The sequence below is a fragment of the Microtus pennsylvanicus genome, chromosome 21 (assembly GCF_037038515.1).
Source record: "Microtus pennsylvanicus isolate mMicPen1 chromosome 21, mMicPen1.hap1, whole genome shotgun sequence".
Lineage (NCBI taxonomy): Eukaryota > Metazoa > Chordata > Mammalia > Rodentia > Cricetidae > Microtus > Microtus pennsylvanicus.
In genome coordinates, this window is record NC_134599.1 from 32,282,155 (window position 1) to 32,298,817 (window position 16,663).

Here is a 16,663-nt window from a genome sequence, read left to right on the forward strand (position 1 = left end):
GTGTGGGGTCAGTGCATTGTCACGTGCACCTGCGAGTGTGTGTCAGGGGAAGATGTCACTGCAGCTGTGTGTGGGGTCAGTGCATTGTCACGTGCACCTGCGAGTGTGTGTCAGGGGAAGATGTCACTGCAGCTGTGTGTGGGGTCAATGCCTTGTCACGTGCACCTGCGAGTGTGTGTCAGGGGAAGATGTCAGTGCAGCTGTGTGTGGGGTCAATGCCTTGTCACGTGCACCTGCGAGTGTGTGTCAGGGGAAGATGTCAGTGCAGCTGTGTGTGGGGTCAATGCCTTGTCACGTGCACCTGCGAGTGTGTGTCAGGGGAAGATGTCACTGCAGCTGTGTGTGGGGTCAATGCCTTGTCACGTGCACCTGCGAGTGTGTGTCAGGGGAAGATGTCACTGCAGCTGTGTGTGGGGTCAGTGCATTGTCACGTGCACCTGCGAGTGTGTGTCAGGGGAAGATGTCACTGCAGCTGTGTGTGGGGTCAATGCATTGTCACGTGCACCTGCGAGTGTGTGTCAGGGGAAGATGTCACTGCAGCTGTGTGTCAGGGGAAGATGTCACTGCAGCTGTGTGGGGGGGGAAGATGTCACTGCAGCTGTGTGTGGGGTCAGTGCATTGTCACGTGCACCTGCGAGTGTGTGTCAGGGGAAGATGTCACTGCAGCTGTGTGTCAGGGGAAGATGTCACTGCAGCTGTGTGTGGGGTCAATGCCTTGTCACGTGCACCTGCGAGTGTGTGTCAGGGGAAGATGTCACTGCAGCTGTGTGTCAGGGGAAGATGTCACTGCAGCTGTGTGTGGGGTCAATGCCTTGTCACGTGCACCTGCGAGTGTGTGTCAGGGGAAGATGTCACTGCAGCTGTGTGTGGGGTCAGTGCATTGTCACGTGCACCTGCGAGTGTGTGTCAGGGGAAGATGTCACTGCAGCTGTGTGTCAGGGGAAGATGTCACTGCAGCTGTGTGTGGGGTCAATGCCTTGTCACGTGCACCTGCGAGTGTGTGTCAGGGGAAGATGTCACTGCAGCTGTGTGTGGGGTCAATGCCTTGTCACGTGCACCTGCGAGTGTGTGTCAGGGGAAGATGTCAGTGCAGCTGTGTGTGGGGTCAATGCCTTGTCACGTGCACCTGCGAGTGTGTGTCAGGGGAAGATGTCACTGCAGCTGTGTGTGGGGTCAGTGCATTGTCACGTGCACCTGCGAGTGTGTGTCAGGGGAAGATGTCACTGCAGCTGTGTGTGGGGTCAATGCCTTGTCACGTGCACCTGCGAGTGTGTGTCAGGGGAAGATGTCACTGCAGCTGTGTGTGGGGTCAATGCCTTGTCACGTGCACCTGCGAGTGTGTGTCAGGGGAAGATGTCACTGCAGCTGTGTGTGGGGTCAGTGCATTGTCACGTGCACCTGCGAGTGTGTGTCAGGGGAAGATGTCACTACAGCTGTGTGTGGGGTCAGTGCATTGTCACGTGCACCTGCGAGTGTGTGTCAGGGGAAGATGTCACTGCAGCTGTGTGTCAGGGGAAGATGTCAGTGCAGCTGTGTGTGGGGTCAATGCCTTGTCACGTGCACCTGCGAGTGTGTGTCAGGGGAAGATGTCACTGCAGCTGTGTGTGGGGTCAGTGCATTGTCACGTGCACCTGCGAGTGTGTGTCAGGGGAAGATGTCAGTGCAGCTGTGTGGGGTCAGTGCATTGTCACGTGCACCTGCAAGTGTGTGTCAGGGGAAGATGTCACTGCAGCTGTGTGTGGGGTCAGTGCATTGTCACGTGCACCTGCGAGTGTGTGTCAGGGGAAGATGTCACTGCAGCTGTGTGTGGGGTCAATGCCTTGTCACGTGCACCTGCGAGTGTGTGTCAGGGGAAGATGTCACTGCAGCTGTGTGTGGGGTCAGTGCATTGTCACGTGCACCTGCGAGTGTGTGTCAGGGGAAGATGTCACTGCAGCTGTGTGTGGGGTCAGTGCATTGTCGCTTGCTTGTGGGAGACAGTTCTGTCCTTCCACCATGTGGGCTCTGGGATTGAATACAAAGCACTTGTCACCATCAGGCTTGGTGACAAGTGTCTTTACCCACCGAGCCATGTCACCAGTCCTCAACTTGTTCTTGAAGACAGGGTCCTCTCAGAGATTTACTGGGCTGCCTGGCCAGAGCCCTGAGGGGTCCTCTTCTGCAGCACTGGGATTAAAAGCACACCACCGTTCCTCACTTTTTCTGTGGGTGCTGGGATTTGAACTCAGGTCCACTTTACTGACTGAGCATGCTTCCTTAGCCCAAATACCAACTATTTTAAAAAGACACCATTTGGGGGCTGGTGTGATGATGGCTCAGCAGGTAAAGGCACTGAACACGTGGTAAACATCCCTACAGTAAAGTCTGCAAACTCAGATCACTTTCAAAGGACACATTCTTTGAACAAAGAGGATTAAATCAAATGGGATTTTTTTAAAAAATGTTTTATATTCATTTTAAAATTACATTTATTTATCTGGATGTGTGGGTGGAGGTCAGAGGACAATTTGTGCGAGACGGTTCTTTCTCCCACCATGCGGATATCAGAGACTGAATCTGAACCTAGAAGCAAACGTCTGAAGAGGATGCCACGGTAGATCGGTTAGTTCCATGTGGTTTTATTATGTTTGGGGAATGTTGTTAACTATTTGAGACTGGATACTAATTATTAACTTCTCAAGCATTTACTGAAAACAGCACCATTTCCCTCCTTTTCTGTAAGATTGCTTCAAATTAGCTGAGCTTTTAGCACTGCCCATTCCCATGAAATTAAAAATAGTTTTGTTCTACATATCAGCTCCAATAATAGTCCCTTACAATATACAGACACTAACAGAACGCTAGTGCAGTCGGTGCGTCTACTACGTTCATTACAATCAAACGGTCTGGCAGAAGTGTACGTGGAGTGACATCAGTGCGCAGAGTGACGTCCGCACGTAGAGTGACGTCACTGGCTTGGTGCAGCTCACAACTCTGGTTGCCTCGACAGCGACCTGTAAAGGACAGAGCCACTTACTGTTAAAAATGTTTGAAACATCCTGTTGGTCACTTTTGAGATGACACAGTAAAATATCTACAAATCCATGATGATATGCTTGCCTTCCATTTAAGAGGTGAAATATTACTACGCTGTCATTGATATCTAATGGGAACGTGGGCAGGTGGTATTCAGTAATATTTACAAAATCTGACCCACTGAGGTAACACTGGGCACCAGAAGTAAGAAAGAATTCACAAGCGTATTCAACAGAGACATGTGATGTGTGTGTGTGTGTGTTTGCGCGCGCGCGTGTGTAAGCTAAAAGTTTGTCAGGAGTCTTCCTCAATCGCTGTCCACCTCATTTATTTATTCATTTGTATATTTGTTGAGTTCTGTTCTATCACTGAGCCTGACAGACTTCTGGACTGATTGACCAGCAAGCTTTAGGGCTCTTCCTGTGTCTGCACTCCCAGCATCAGGCTTTTATGCCTCTCCTGGTCTTTCTCATGGGTACTATGGGATTGACCTTGGGTCCTCACGCTTGCGTTGACAAACACTTTGCTGAATCAATCAGCTCAGTCTTGTTTATTTCTTTTCTGGTAAAATATTTCATTACCACTCAAACATTTACTTTATTATCGGGAACTTCCTTGCATTGTGGAAAACATTCTTTTAAAAATGAATACAATGCTAGGCTAAACCCATTCACTCTATAATTCATAACTATGAGCTTTGCCCCTTGTTTCAGAGAAATCGTATAGTAAACTCTTGTGTTTAATAGAAAAGAAGATATCCTAAGTGGAAAATGCAATGTCTTATAAAACAGGTGGAAAATGGAATGTCTAATAAAAATATTTTAATTGGCACCCAAAAAAAAAAAAGAAAGAAAAGAAGGTCTTGGCTAACAGTTGCTTTTCTTCCGGGCTAAGTTTCTGTTTGGTTGCTTGCTGCTCATTTTATCGGGATGGTAATGTCAGCTTCTGCTCATATAGGGCGCACACACATATACCACTTTTCTTTCCACAACTGGCATTTTGTTTATTTATTGCGTGTATGTGAATTTAGGCAAATACATGGCACCACAAGCACGTGGAAGTCAGAGGGTATATTAGCTATGACTCTATTGCTATGATAAGACAACATGACCAAGGCAGCTTATAACAGAAAGCATCTGATTAGGGCTTGTCTAATGTTTCGGAGAGGTTGGTCCGTGATGATCGTGGAGGGCAGGAGGTGTGCACTATAGCAGTGGGTCACACCTCACCTGTTGTCACAGGAGGGGGTGTCGAATAGCCCTTCCTCAGGGTCACCTAAGACCATCAGAAAACAGGGCTACTTACATTCTGACTCCCAGCAGTAGCAAAATTACAGTTATGCAGCAACACAATATAATTTTATGGTTCAGGGTCACCACAGCATGAGGAAATGTATTAAAGGGAACATGGCATTGTTTCCAGTTCGTAAAGATATCTTACCTAAGAAACATTACCGACTAGCAAGATGGCTCATCGAGTGAAGGTGCTTGCCACACAAGCCTGGCAACCCGAGTTCAATCCCTGGAACCCGGGGAAAGGTGGGAGTTACCTCACAAAGTTGTCCTCTGACTTCCGCATGGACCTCATGACTGTGCATCCACACCCACCCACCATACACTCTCACACGCATTATAATAACTGGGAGCCGAGGAGGCAGCAGAAGAACCTACATTAATGGAGAGAGCTGGATGGGAAAGGAGGGCTTGGGGACTTGGCATCATTTAAGTAACTGTTAGAGCAATAAAAATGAGAGAAGACATCCAGAAAAAATTAATGTAGACTTTTAGAGCAAGGGAGCGGAACATCCAAAATGTAAGGATGTAGGGGCATGGATGAAAACTCCCGACGGTACTGTCATGGAGCCTGGGAGTGGAGCCCTTGAGCAGAAGGGTGGGGTCTGTGGGCCACGCTCAGAGAGCACAGTGGGGAGGAGGGGAAGTGGGAGGCATGAGTGGGGGGGGGTTATGGCTGTCTGTACTCGCCAGGACACCGAAAGAATCCAGCTGGGCTGACCGGGAGTCACAAGAGGATGGGAAGGCATATGCCTGTGTTATAAGCTGAGGGAAGAAGCTATGAGACCTGGGAGATTAAGAATAAGACCCTGACGTGAGTGGGCGGGAATCGGGGAAAGGCACGAGGAAGGGCTGGAAGGAAGTGAAGAGCGGTGTGGACGGGCGTCTGCATTCGAGGGTATGGAGTGGGGTCGCTTATACTGTCCTTGGTTTCCTTGGTCTCCCCAAGACAAAGGTGCTCCTGAGAGTGGGAAGGGCTGGGCGTAATCACTGAGCATGTGTGTAGCCAGAGACATTGGGTGTTTATCCGTGTTGCCGAGGGCTCACAGAGCTGTGCTGTTTAGAGTTCGTGTTAGTTCTTTCTCTCTGGTGTCTTCAATGCCCATATTAGAAGCAGAGACTTTACAGTGTGGGGACAGGAGCATGGTGACTTTTTCTGACATCATCATATATAAAATTTCAAATGTGAAATGTATTTGGAAGAATTTTTACAATAAACACCGATATCTCTACCTCCTGGATTCTACAATTAACGTTATACTTGTTTTTCTTCACGCGTACCAAGGTGATGGTTTGAAGGGTATATTTTATTAGAACATTTTGAATAACCCAAAGTAAAGGTTATAATACCCCTTCACAGATTCACCATCCACTCTCAGGTTGTTAACTATGGCTAAGACCATCTCAGAATACCCATCTACGATGGTGTTCTCCTTTCTCACACCCTCTTATTCAAGGCAAGTGGAGGTGAAGTCATTTTGAATGGATTTGTTAGGAGCATAGGAATGTGATTTGCTCATAGACCCTGGAGCAAGAATTGTTTTATGATCAAACACGGGATCCCAGGTTGGCAGAGAAGGGAGAAAAGCCAGACAGGGAGGGAGAAACTAGGAGATGCTTGGATCAGGGGACTCGAACCAGGAAGCAGGTCCGAGAACAGCAGTGTGAGAGGGGCTGGGAAACATGAAACTCAGCAGTTCATTGGAAATGGATGAGCACAGCTGAAGATGCTTCAGAGGCAGGAGCTTGAGGGCCGGTGAGCCATGCTGCCTGGGCCCGAGTGCTGGTTCTGCTACTCACCAGCCACGTGACCAGGAATAAGTTACTCACAGGCCCTGTGCCTCAGTGTCCTTATCTGTGGAAGGGGAGATAACCCTGAGGGTGTTGAAAACATGAACTATACTTCATTTCAACATGGAAAGTGCGTTCAGACAGGTCCTGACACATCAAAAGCACTTAAAATGCTAGGTACTGTCACCAGAGTCAGCGAGGCTGGTGACATTATAGGGATGAGATGACAAGGGAAGAGAGGAGACTGGGAACTTGTGTGCTGACATAGGCTCTCCAACTTTTAACAGCACTGATACGGAAGGCTTCTGTTACCAAGGCAAAGGCAAGAGTGAGTTTTTAAGTGATTTGGTTTGCCAAGCCTTTGAGGTCGTGGATTTATCTTGTATTTTTTGTTTTTGAGACAGGGTTTCTCTGTAGCTTTGGAGCCTGTCCTGGAACTATCTCTGTAGACCAGGCTGGCCTTGAACTCACAGAGATCCGCCTGCCTCTGCCTCCCGAGTGTTGGGATTCAAGGTGTGCATCACCACGTCCCGGCTTTGTCTAGTATTTTTGTCTGTATGATATGCTTCGTTAAAATGTTTTCAGAAGCAGAGTTTGAAGAGATCTAATGTAAGGTGTGTGTATAAAGCTGCTGTGTTTACATTCTAAAGTGCAGCTTTTACAGGACTTGGTGAGGCGCTCCACTTACTTTTAGTTTAGACGCAGCCATTGTTCTATTTTAAAAATAAATCATTTCCAAAATACATGACTTCTTTCGGAGCTGTTTAGAGAGAGCGGAAACAGTCCTGCAGAGCACTGTTGAAAAACCCAGGATATTCCTCTGGAAATATAGCTTTCCAAATTTAATTTAACTGAGGCATGCCTTGCCAAATAAAACTTTTTGTTGTTGTCTTTGTTTCAAAAGGAGCTTTCTAAATCCATAAAAACATTAGTGGCAGAGCTATTTGTTTAAACCATCGCTTCAAAAGCCAAAGGGCTAGCTGGTTTTGTGGGTTTCACAGAGTCCATGTGTTTGGCAGTTTATATAGGAGGAAGGAAGTATTTATTGCAGCTACTATTATGTTGTTTTTTTTATGTATTGTCTTATTTGGTCACATGATAACCCAGGGAGGGATACAATAATCTGGTGTTGTGGCAGGGTAAGTCACTTGCCTGAGGACAGAAGACTGTGAAGGAGAGAAAGAAAGTGCGCGCGTGCGTGTTTGCGTGTGTGTGTGTGTGTGTGTGTGTGTGTGTGTGTGTGTGTGTGTGTGCACGCTGCCAATGCCAGGGAAGTGGAACAGCAGGGTAGGTTCAAACAAGCACAAAATATTCTAAAGTGGGGTAATTGGGCTCTATCTTAGGCTTGCCCCTGGTGGGAATGGGTTTCTTCATGTTCTCGCATAATGGAGGAGCAGCGGTATGTGTCTGGTGTAGACTTTCAGTGACTGTACCCGGGCAGGACTAGTGCAGGCTGGAACTCACAGTCCAGCGCTAGCTACAAAAGCCACCGGGTCTGACCCCTTCATGATCCTCACCTCAGCAGATGATAGTGTCATCGGCAAAGACTGTGAGCTCTTACAGAAGGAGGCCCTGTCGTGTTCACATCGGCCTCTCCCGTTTAACCTCTGGCTCCACACAGTCAAGGGCTAGAGGCAGATTCTGTCTCTGCCACTTACTGTGGACCTGAGTGGACCCGGTCTCAGCCTCAGCCTACTGGAAGCCTTTGACAGCATTGCCTCATTCGCCTGCTTCCTTCTCGAGAAGGCGACACATTTTTGTTTTTTTTATTCACAAAATCACTAGGATTCTTCAGGTTTTGATAATTTCTTTGTTTGACCATTAAAGTGCCAACCCAGAGAGGCACTGGGTTATTGGAAATCTTTGAAATAAGGAATCTAAGAAATAAATCTAATTGTGAAATTGGCTCCTGATCCTAGTCCTAGAACAAGAATGTTTTCGACCTTCCTAGTGCTGTGACCCTCATGTTACAGTAACCTCCAACCACAAAATTATTTCCGTTGTGACTTCAGACCTGTGACTTTGCTACTGTTATGAATCGTAATGTAAATATCTGTGTTTTCCAATGGCCTTATGCGACCACTATGAAAAAGTCATTTGAACCCCCAAAGGGGTCTTGACCCACTGGTTGAGAACAGTCGGAAGCATCCGGAAGCATCGTCCGTGACACAGCAAACTCTCAGGAAGTGTTGTGTGGTGGGCCGGGCTGTGTGATTGCTGTCAGCCGCTGTCACAGGCAAGTCTTGGCAGTGTTAGAGAAGTCCGCTCAGAATATCCCTTCCGCCTTGAGCAAACTGCACACCCGCAGAGCGTCACAGAGAATGTGTAAACTGTACTGCAATTTTCCAGTCTTCCGGACTGCACTTTAATCCACTGAAATTTAATTTCAGGTAAAACACGGCTACTCTAAGAGAGTCTGGTGTACGCTTGTTGGGAAGATCTTGTATTATTTTCGCAGTCAAGAGGAGAAGGTATGTATGGTCTTAATATCCCAATGAATGAAAGAACTTTGCTTGTGGCAGCTTAAATGTATTCATTTTTGACTTTTCTGTTGCTAGGCAAAAACTTGGGGAATTTCTGCTGGTATATTTATAACTGGGGTAATAACTTCCCCTTGATTGTAAATTTTCGCTCAGTGATTTTCACCCACCACCCTTCCTAAGAACCGGAAGAGCAAAGCTTTCTTTTATTCCCCTCGGGCCTTCACTTTGCCATGCTCCCCAGTGTTCTGACAGATTAGATGAAGCTAGGACAGCAGGGGAGGAAAAGGAATCCAGGTCGTCGGGTCCTCGGATGCCCGGATACTGTTCATCTGTTTGTCCCTCTGTGTTCTGTCTTCTCGCGTCTACACTATTACCTCCAGGAACAAGAGCAATCTTCACTTTGAAAGTAGAAAGATGGGCCGTCTGTCAAAAGGGAAATGGCCCCCAGTCATTGTAGGCTCTCAGTAGTACCACTGTAATATCACCGTGACTACATGGAGTTAGCCACGCTGTGTGGGCCACATGTAAATGATGGTATTAGCTCCATGCAACAGCAGCCTGCAGCTGGTTAGTTTGTTAATGATACTAGACTTGGGCCAGTGACCATATGGGTCAGTTATATCCCTGGTCCCTTTTCACAGGCTGTGCTTTCAGGTCTACCAGCTGTAGTTAACCTATGGGCCATTGTTCCCTGCATTGCTTGTGGGACGGGGTTCCTCAAAAAAATGTACATTAGCTGGGTGTGGTGGCGCACACCTTTAATCCTAGCACTCGATAGGCAAGAGGCCAGCAGATCTCTGAGTTCAAGCCCAGCCTGGTCTACAAAGAGATGTCCAGGACAACTAGGGCTGTCACAGAGAAACCCCATCTCAAACAAAACAAAACAAAAATAGAAAAAGAAAAGAAAATTGAGGTTTTGATATGGAATTGGGGACACATGTTGGGGGAAACTGTTGGAAGGTTCAGTAAGAGAGTTATTTCCAGAGAAGTTAAGGGGCTAGAGAGGTCAGGGACGGATGTGTCCCTAGTGGCCTTCTCCTTCTGGATGTGTCCCACTCTCTCGAGTTTACAGAAGCTCTAGACACGTCACAGCAGCTGGGGACCAAGCCCCAACACATGGGCCCTTGGGGACGGTACTTCATATCCAAGCCAGAACATACAGTGAATCCCATGACGCAATAATAACTGATCTAAACATTGAGGTGACAAAGACTAGGATGTCATGGGGATGCTGTGCCCGGAGCGCCTGATTAGCAGAGTACTGTTCTGTTTTATAGCAGAATTCATTTTCTTCACATTTTTGAAAACCTGCTTTTTATTATCAATGTGACCTTTTGCCTGATTATTTTACTCTTTTCCTACCTTTTTTTTCCCAAAAGTGTAGATGAGTTTACATCTTTTTTCAGAAGTAAACTCTGTTTAGTTCTCAGAATAATAGCCGCTCTCTGTGAATTTATTACTCATTTACTGAGTACAGACTCGCACTGTGGGGCTGGGGAGCTAACACAGCAGTCAGCAGTACTGGGTGCCCTTCTAGAGGACCTGGCTTTGCTTACCAGCACCCACATGGAGACACTCATCACCTGTAGCTCCAGTTCCAGGGACACCCCTTCTGGCCTCTGCTGGCACCCACTGACACATGGTACACACAGAGACACACACACACACATGCACAGGAAATAGAAATAATTTCTAAAAAGTGTCAAAACCACATTCCGTGTGAACAATAACATGTTTAATTAAATCATCTTTACTATTACCCAGCTACCAGGTGGATTTTATTTTGCTTTCTGCGCACGATTCCAGTAAGATGTCACTTTTCATTGGCTTCTAGAGGAAGTGCAAGTGCAGCCGTGTGACTGTCTGTAACAATGTCCCAGGCAGAAGGAGCACCTACTGCAAAGGCCCTGAGGCAGGAGCATACCTGCTGTGTTTAGAAAAGGGGGGAGGTGTCCATGCAGCTAGACTGGAACCTCTTTGAAGAAGACCAGTGAGAGGCGAGGTGAGGGCTGTCCTTAGTAGGTCAAAGTGAAATGCTGAGTTTCTAAGGGAGACAAAATTTTACCTCTGTGTTGGTGGGGTTTTCAGTAGGCCTCAAAATTAAACCGACACAGGACAGATTATAAGAGAAAAGTATACAAGTGTATTGGATGTACAATGTGTAGGGCACACAAGGCTTTGTCGGGAAATGAAGACGCTATGAAGCTGGACAGCTAGGAAACTGGACAAAGAGCAGTAACTTGGGGAAACAGGGAAAGGCCCAGGGGACAGGTTGTTGTAGCTGACTGGGCAGAGAAGTGCCTACCAGGATAGGCGGGGCTGAACAGGAGTTTCTGTATAAGCTTCCCGTCTTGACGCTAAGATTGTTTTCAAGCTTGTTACCAAGAGCATCTTCCATATGGGGCTTTAATCTCCTGCCCTGAAGGAAAAAAAAAGGCGGGGAGACAGAGTGTCCCCCTTGCACCTGCGTTTTTGTTTCACTTTGAAAATAGCTATAGTTCAAAATAAACTTTAGGCCGAAGAGGTGTCTTTTGGCACGCCGTGTCCTGCCGCCTCCAGCTTTTACTGAGTGAGACGAGACACACTGGAGGGTTTTTCAACAGAGCCAGCACATTGTTTCCCCTGTCTCACAGGACACGAGGCGTCTATGTAGAAACAGACTGAAGGGAGTGAGGAAGATTCTAATTAGGAGACGGTTAGCCTAATCCGGTGCAGGGAGAGCTGTGGTCAGTGGTGGCTGTGGCACGCTCAGGAGAGACCATACCTTTCCAAAGACCTGTTGACAGAATTTATGTCAGGGAAAGAAAGGGGTCAGTGACGCTGTCAGTGGTTTTGGCCCCAACTTTTGGAAAGACGAAGTCGCCGAGTGCGGTGGGGCAGGCTGGGAGGAGCAGGTGGTTGAGGTGGACGTGTTGAAGGGAGTTTGAAACGCTGTTTGACATCTGAGCCCAGATCATGAGTCTGGAGTTAGGCATTCGGGAGTATCTAACATCTGCCGGGACTGAAGCCATGAGCTTGGATGAGATCACCCCCGTGGTGTGTAGGTGGTCAGGACAAAGAGTCCAAGCACGGAGCCCTGGAATGCATCATAAAATGGATGATAGCTCAAGTCTGTGTTTAGAGCAGGCTTTTTCAAAGAATTGCAGCCAGGCGGCATGGGATGAATGCCTGTAATCTCGGGATCCAGGGAGTCGATGCAGGGGGATAACTGCAGTGCCTGGATGTGTAGTGAGGCATTGCCTCAACACACTTCCCCCCCCTCCAAAAAATTCTTGCTATTGCAAACCTGGCCAGATGTTTAAGAAGTTATAAATCTGAAGAATGCTCTGTGATGTTCTTAACTAACATAAAAGTTTTTAAAACATGCTGAATAACCAGCGTGGAAGACATGTTTATGTTAGTCAGTAAACGAATAGGTAAAATTTAACAAAGCTACCTGTAGGACAGTTTTCTTACCCTTATATTGCAATGGAAGAGCCACTGTTTTTCTCCAGGACGCGTTCCACGCTTTGATGAGTAGCCTGAGAACATTAGACATTTATGAGGCCTGAGGTGACCGTCATGTCAACTGCCTGGTTAATTTTCCTGTGAACAATATGGAGCCTGTGTCTACACTTTACCTTTTGATCCGCTAGCCCTTACCAAACCTCTCGTCAGTTCAGTGAGGAACACTGAATCCCCGGGGTATTTTGGCTGAAGTATTGCTAGATCAGGAATCAGTCGTTCGAGTCCAGCAGAATAAACTGACGCACTCATCCTTGCTCGTTTTCTCCTCAAGTGTTAAATGCCCTCTCCTCACTTGCTTGTTGCATGTCACAGTTGGGGTTTCTGCTCGTTGCTGTTACGTTTGTAACAAAGTGGAGGACCAGATTTCAATGAGTCAATCATTTTTTTAAGCGTGCCTTTTAAAAGGAAGAAGGCAAAGGACCATTATAGCTTCCTGACCGTTGCTAACCTTTGCTTCAGTTTCCTCTAGGTCAGATCAAGCTCTGGGAGGCCAAGGTGGAGGAGGTAGACAGGTCCTGTGACTCCGATGAAGACTATGAAGCCAGTGGACGTTGTCTGCTCTCCACCCACTACACCATCGTCATCCACCCCAAAGACCAAGGCCCGACATACCTGCTGATCGGGTCCAAGCACGAAAAGGTGAGTAGAGCCTTGGGGTTGGTCCGCAGGAATTCAGACTTCCTACTCGGGATATTAATGATTTCAAGCCAATTTTATGGAAATTAGAACAGATTTGCGTTAATATCTGTTTTATGAGATTCTCTGGAAGTGAACCTCATGCCAATCTTCAATCTGTTGACAGAAGATGCGCCAAGATTGAAATTAATGGTGACCGTGGGGGACAAAAAGACTCTATGTTTAAAAATTATGTCCCTTAGGGCTGGAGAGATGGCATAGTGGTTAAGAACACTGACTGTTCTTCCAGAGGACCTGGGTTCAACTCCCAGCACCACACATGGCAACTAACAACTGTCTGTAACTCCAAGATCTGAGCTTCATAAAACATACATGCAGGCAAAATACCAAATGTACATAAAATAAAAATTAATTTTTTAAAAAAAAGTTTGACCCTCACAGCATGTACATTCTTGGTGAATCTAAAGCCTCTAACACTTTTTGTTCCTTTTTTCAGTTAAAAACTCTGGTTTACAGACAACAAAAAGTGAATAATTAATTACATTTGCTATATATTTATAATTATATACAATAAAGGAAGAATCACAAACTGATGGGAAGAAAGTATTTCTTGTATTTATTATATATAATAGTATATAATATGTTTATTGTATTTTGATGAAATTAACTATTAAGGAAAACATTAACTTTTCATTTTACACATTTGACAAAGAATAGTTTCCAGGTGAATTTAAAGAACTTAAAGAATTTGCTGTTGCAAATTAGGTCGGTCCGTTAAATAACCAGGTCAGCTCAAGAATAACAATTATGTTTAAATGGTTATAAGGGGAAACTCACTCACACTACAAGAGTTGGAGGTTTAACTTCCTATCTGCCTGGCAAGCTCATAGAGAGCTTGCATCTGGGTCCTCCCAGTTTTTCTTCCTGTGCCCTAGGTAGCCACTCCTTAACCAGATGTGATTGGTTGGCAGAGTTTCCCCATCATCTTCCACCTTTTGTCTAAACAAGATCGATTCAAACCCAATACAACTATATACAATAGGAACAGGTACCAAATATAAAATTACAAACAATAAACAATATTAAGCAAGGAATGCATAACAAAAGTTTTACTAAATATTCTATTTCAAGGAGTCTAACTATTGCATTGAAATTAAGCTTGGCTAAATCATGAGGAAGGTAACTACGATTATCTAATCTTCAACTCCATCAAAGATCTGAGAAGGGAAACAATACTACTTGAGTGAACAGGAAGTGCAATCGAGAAACTTCCAAAATGTGCAGCACAGAATATGGCATTTAAAATATTTTAATAACTTAGGGTTTTTCATGACAATGAGACACATCTGCTCCTGGCAGCACCAATCTACTTCAAGAGGAAGATGGGCATCGAAGAGGCTTCTTATGGAGTTTGTTAGCCATTTGGGCAAGAAACTGTTCTTGCCTGGACTGTTGCATAAACTGGACACAAAGAACCCGCAGAGAGAGGACTGCTAAACTTGCCTAAAGGGGAGATGATCCTTCCGGGTTCCTGATTCATAAAAGAGTCTGTGAGACATTCTGCAGGATACAAAAGAAAATGACTGAACTGTCTTTGAAATTTCCTGCTTTATGGAAAAGTCTGCTGAATACTATGGGCCTGAAGGCCAAAGATAGATGCCCCAACCGTACAGAAGAACTTTGGGTGACTGTACAGGCAGCGAGATGTCTCTGTCATTTCTAGAGTTTTGGAAGTTGCTTACTTCTTGTTTACTTAGGTAATATTATATCCTTCTGGAGTCTTTGAAAGATATGTAGAATGCCTATCTAACTGAAATATATCTCTATATATCTAGAAAATCTAACATGACTACAAGCTTGATTATTATCGATGATTATCCATTAACAACCTATATTTCCTTATACTACATTATATTTTTAAATGAACTACACAATCACAATACCTTAATCAAGAGCAGAAATACATATACGTATAACAAGATTGACCTTAAATTTATATCAATAAACCAAGATTTATAGCAATGCAAATTATTCATCTCTGTATCAATTTAATGAATATTTTAGTTTAAAAAAGATCTTATCTTAGCTGGGCTCTGGTGGCACATACCTTTAATTTCAGCATTCGGGAGGCAGAGGCAGGTGGATCTCTGTGAGTTCAAGGCCAGCCCGGTCTACAAGAGCTGGTTCCAGAACAGACTCCGAAGCTACAAAGAAACCCTTTCTTGAAAAACCAAAACAAACAAACAAAAGCTCTCTTATTTCGTCTCTGACTAGAAAGTGCTTTCTAAGAAAAATACACACGTAAGAAACTCCAGTGGCAGTGGCTGATAAATCTGACTTTACAAATTCAACAGGGCTCAGCACCTAAGAGCTTGCTGCTCTTGCACAGGACCCAGCTTTGGTTCTCGGAACCCACACAGAGGTTCACAACCCTCACAACGATCTGTAACTCCAGCCTCGAGGCCTCTGATGCCCTCTTCTGGGCTCCAAGGGCACGAGACATGCCATGTGGGAAACATGTAAACAAAACACTTAGACACTTCTAAAACCAAAATAAATAAACTTTTAATACTTAAAATCCTTTCTATCAAATAAGATCATAAATGCAGCTAGAATACATTACAAAAAACTCAGAACTATTCAGTGCATGGCCACTGTGTCTTTAAAATACAAGTAAGAAATTCTTACTCTTGGTAGTTGTGTTTTGAACACACATATCAGGCAAAATGCGCCATGGACCTCTTTGTCGTTATAGATACTAACTGCAGAAGATGGTTTTATTCCATTTCCAGAAGGAAAAACAGAAGTACTTGCCTGTTGAAGTGTAGACCTACTTCTCTGTTTCTAGAATCTAGGCTCCCAAACATTTGCTTCTGTTGCTTCCTGTTTGATTAAAAAACAAAACAAAACCCCCTATATTTCCATTAGAATAATGAGAGCTGGCCCACTGAAGAACTTACTAAGACAGTTAGTGATTAGTAATTGTAACTTAGCCTCTTCTATAACCAAAGAGATGGAATTGGTAAGAAATGACAAATTTTCAAATCGTCAAAAGATTTAAAATTTTTTGTGAGTTCACCTCACTGGTCCTGGAGGAGCAAGAAGGCCCAAGAGCACTCTGGGAAGCTCCAGCATTGTCCGTTTGATGGGTTTCTGCCAACTCCTAGAGCCCATGTCCTCATCATGACCCCTAGTCATTTTTAAAGATTGTACACTAAGGAGGCCAGAGATAGAGCTTGGCTGTAGACTGCTCATCACGCATGTGCAAGGCTTTGGGTTTGATCCCAGAATTTTCTTTAAAAGGAATACATACTGAGAAAATTATCACAAACTAATTGACTATATTATTTTTAAAATAATTTTATTTCAGAAATATTTTAAAATAGAAAATGTAACAAATGCTGTTTTTAATTAACAAGTGTTACATGAGACAATATCTTTTACCTGAAAAATTAACACTGAGTATTAGTATAATGCAGAAATTATAACGCTGTTTTAGTGTAATATCAACTATGTAAAAATTTAGTCTACACGCCAGGCAGTGGAGATGCTTGCCTTTAACTCAGTGCTCAAGAGGCAGAGGCAGGTGATCTCTGAGTTTAAGGCCAGTCTGATCTATAAATCCAGTTCTAGGACAGCCAAAGCTACACAGAAAAACCCAGTCTTGAAAAACCAAGACCAAAAATAAATAAATAAAAATCCAGTGTACACATGTGTTTCTACAGATGAAAAAAGGAAGTTGAAAAATTGGGTATTATTTTCTTAATTTTTTTATTTCTTCAGTATTCTGTATGTATTACTTTGTTAGTAAAATTTTAAATTGGATAGACTTTGTTGTATTTCTTAGAATACAAGAATTGTACATCTTAAAAGAATTTTAGCTAGCTAGCTGTATTTATTCTAGACTCTTACCATGTATTGTATTAATTTTATCTTGCT

General features: G+C 44.6%; 1 protein-coding gene across 1 annotated transcript in view; it reads left to right on the forward strand.

The window, feature by feature from the left end:
* The window catches only part of Plekhh2 (pleckstrin homology, MyTH4 and FERM domain containing H2), a 108,901-nt gene that overhangs the window by 61,874 nt on the left and 30,364 nt on the right, over positions 1–16,663 (forward strand). The window contains exons 16-17 of the mRNA XM_075955211.1: positions 8,489–8,569; positions 12,548–12,727. Of these exons, the coding sequence (XP_075811326.1) occupies positions 8,489–8,569; positions 12,548–12,727 (261 nt within the window). The remainder of the gene's footprint in view (positions 1–8,488; positions 8,570–12,547; positions 12,728–16,663) is intronic.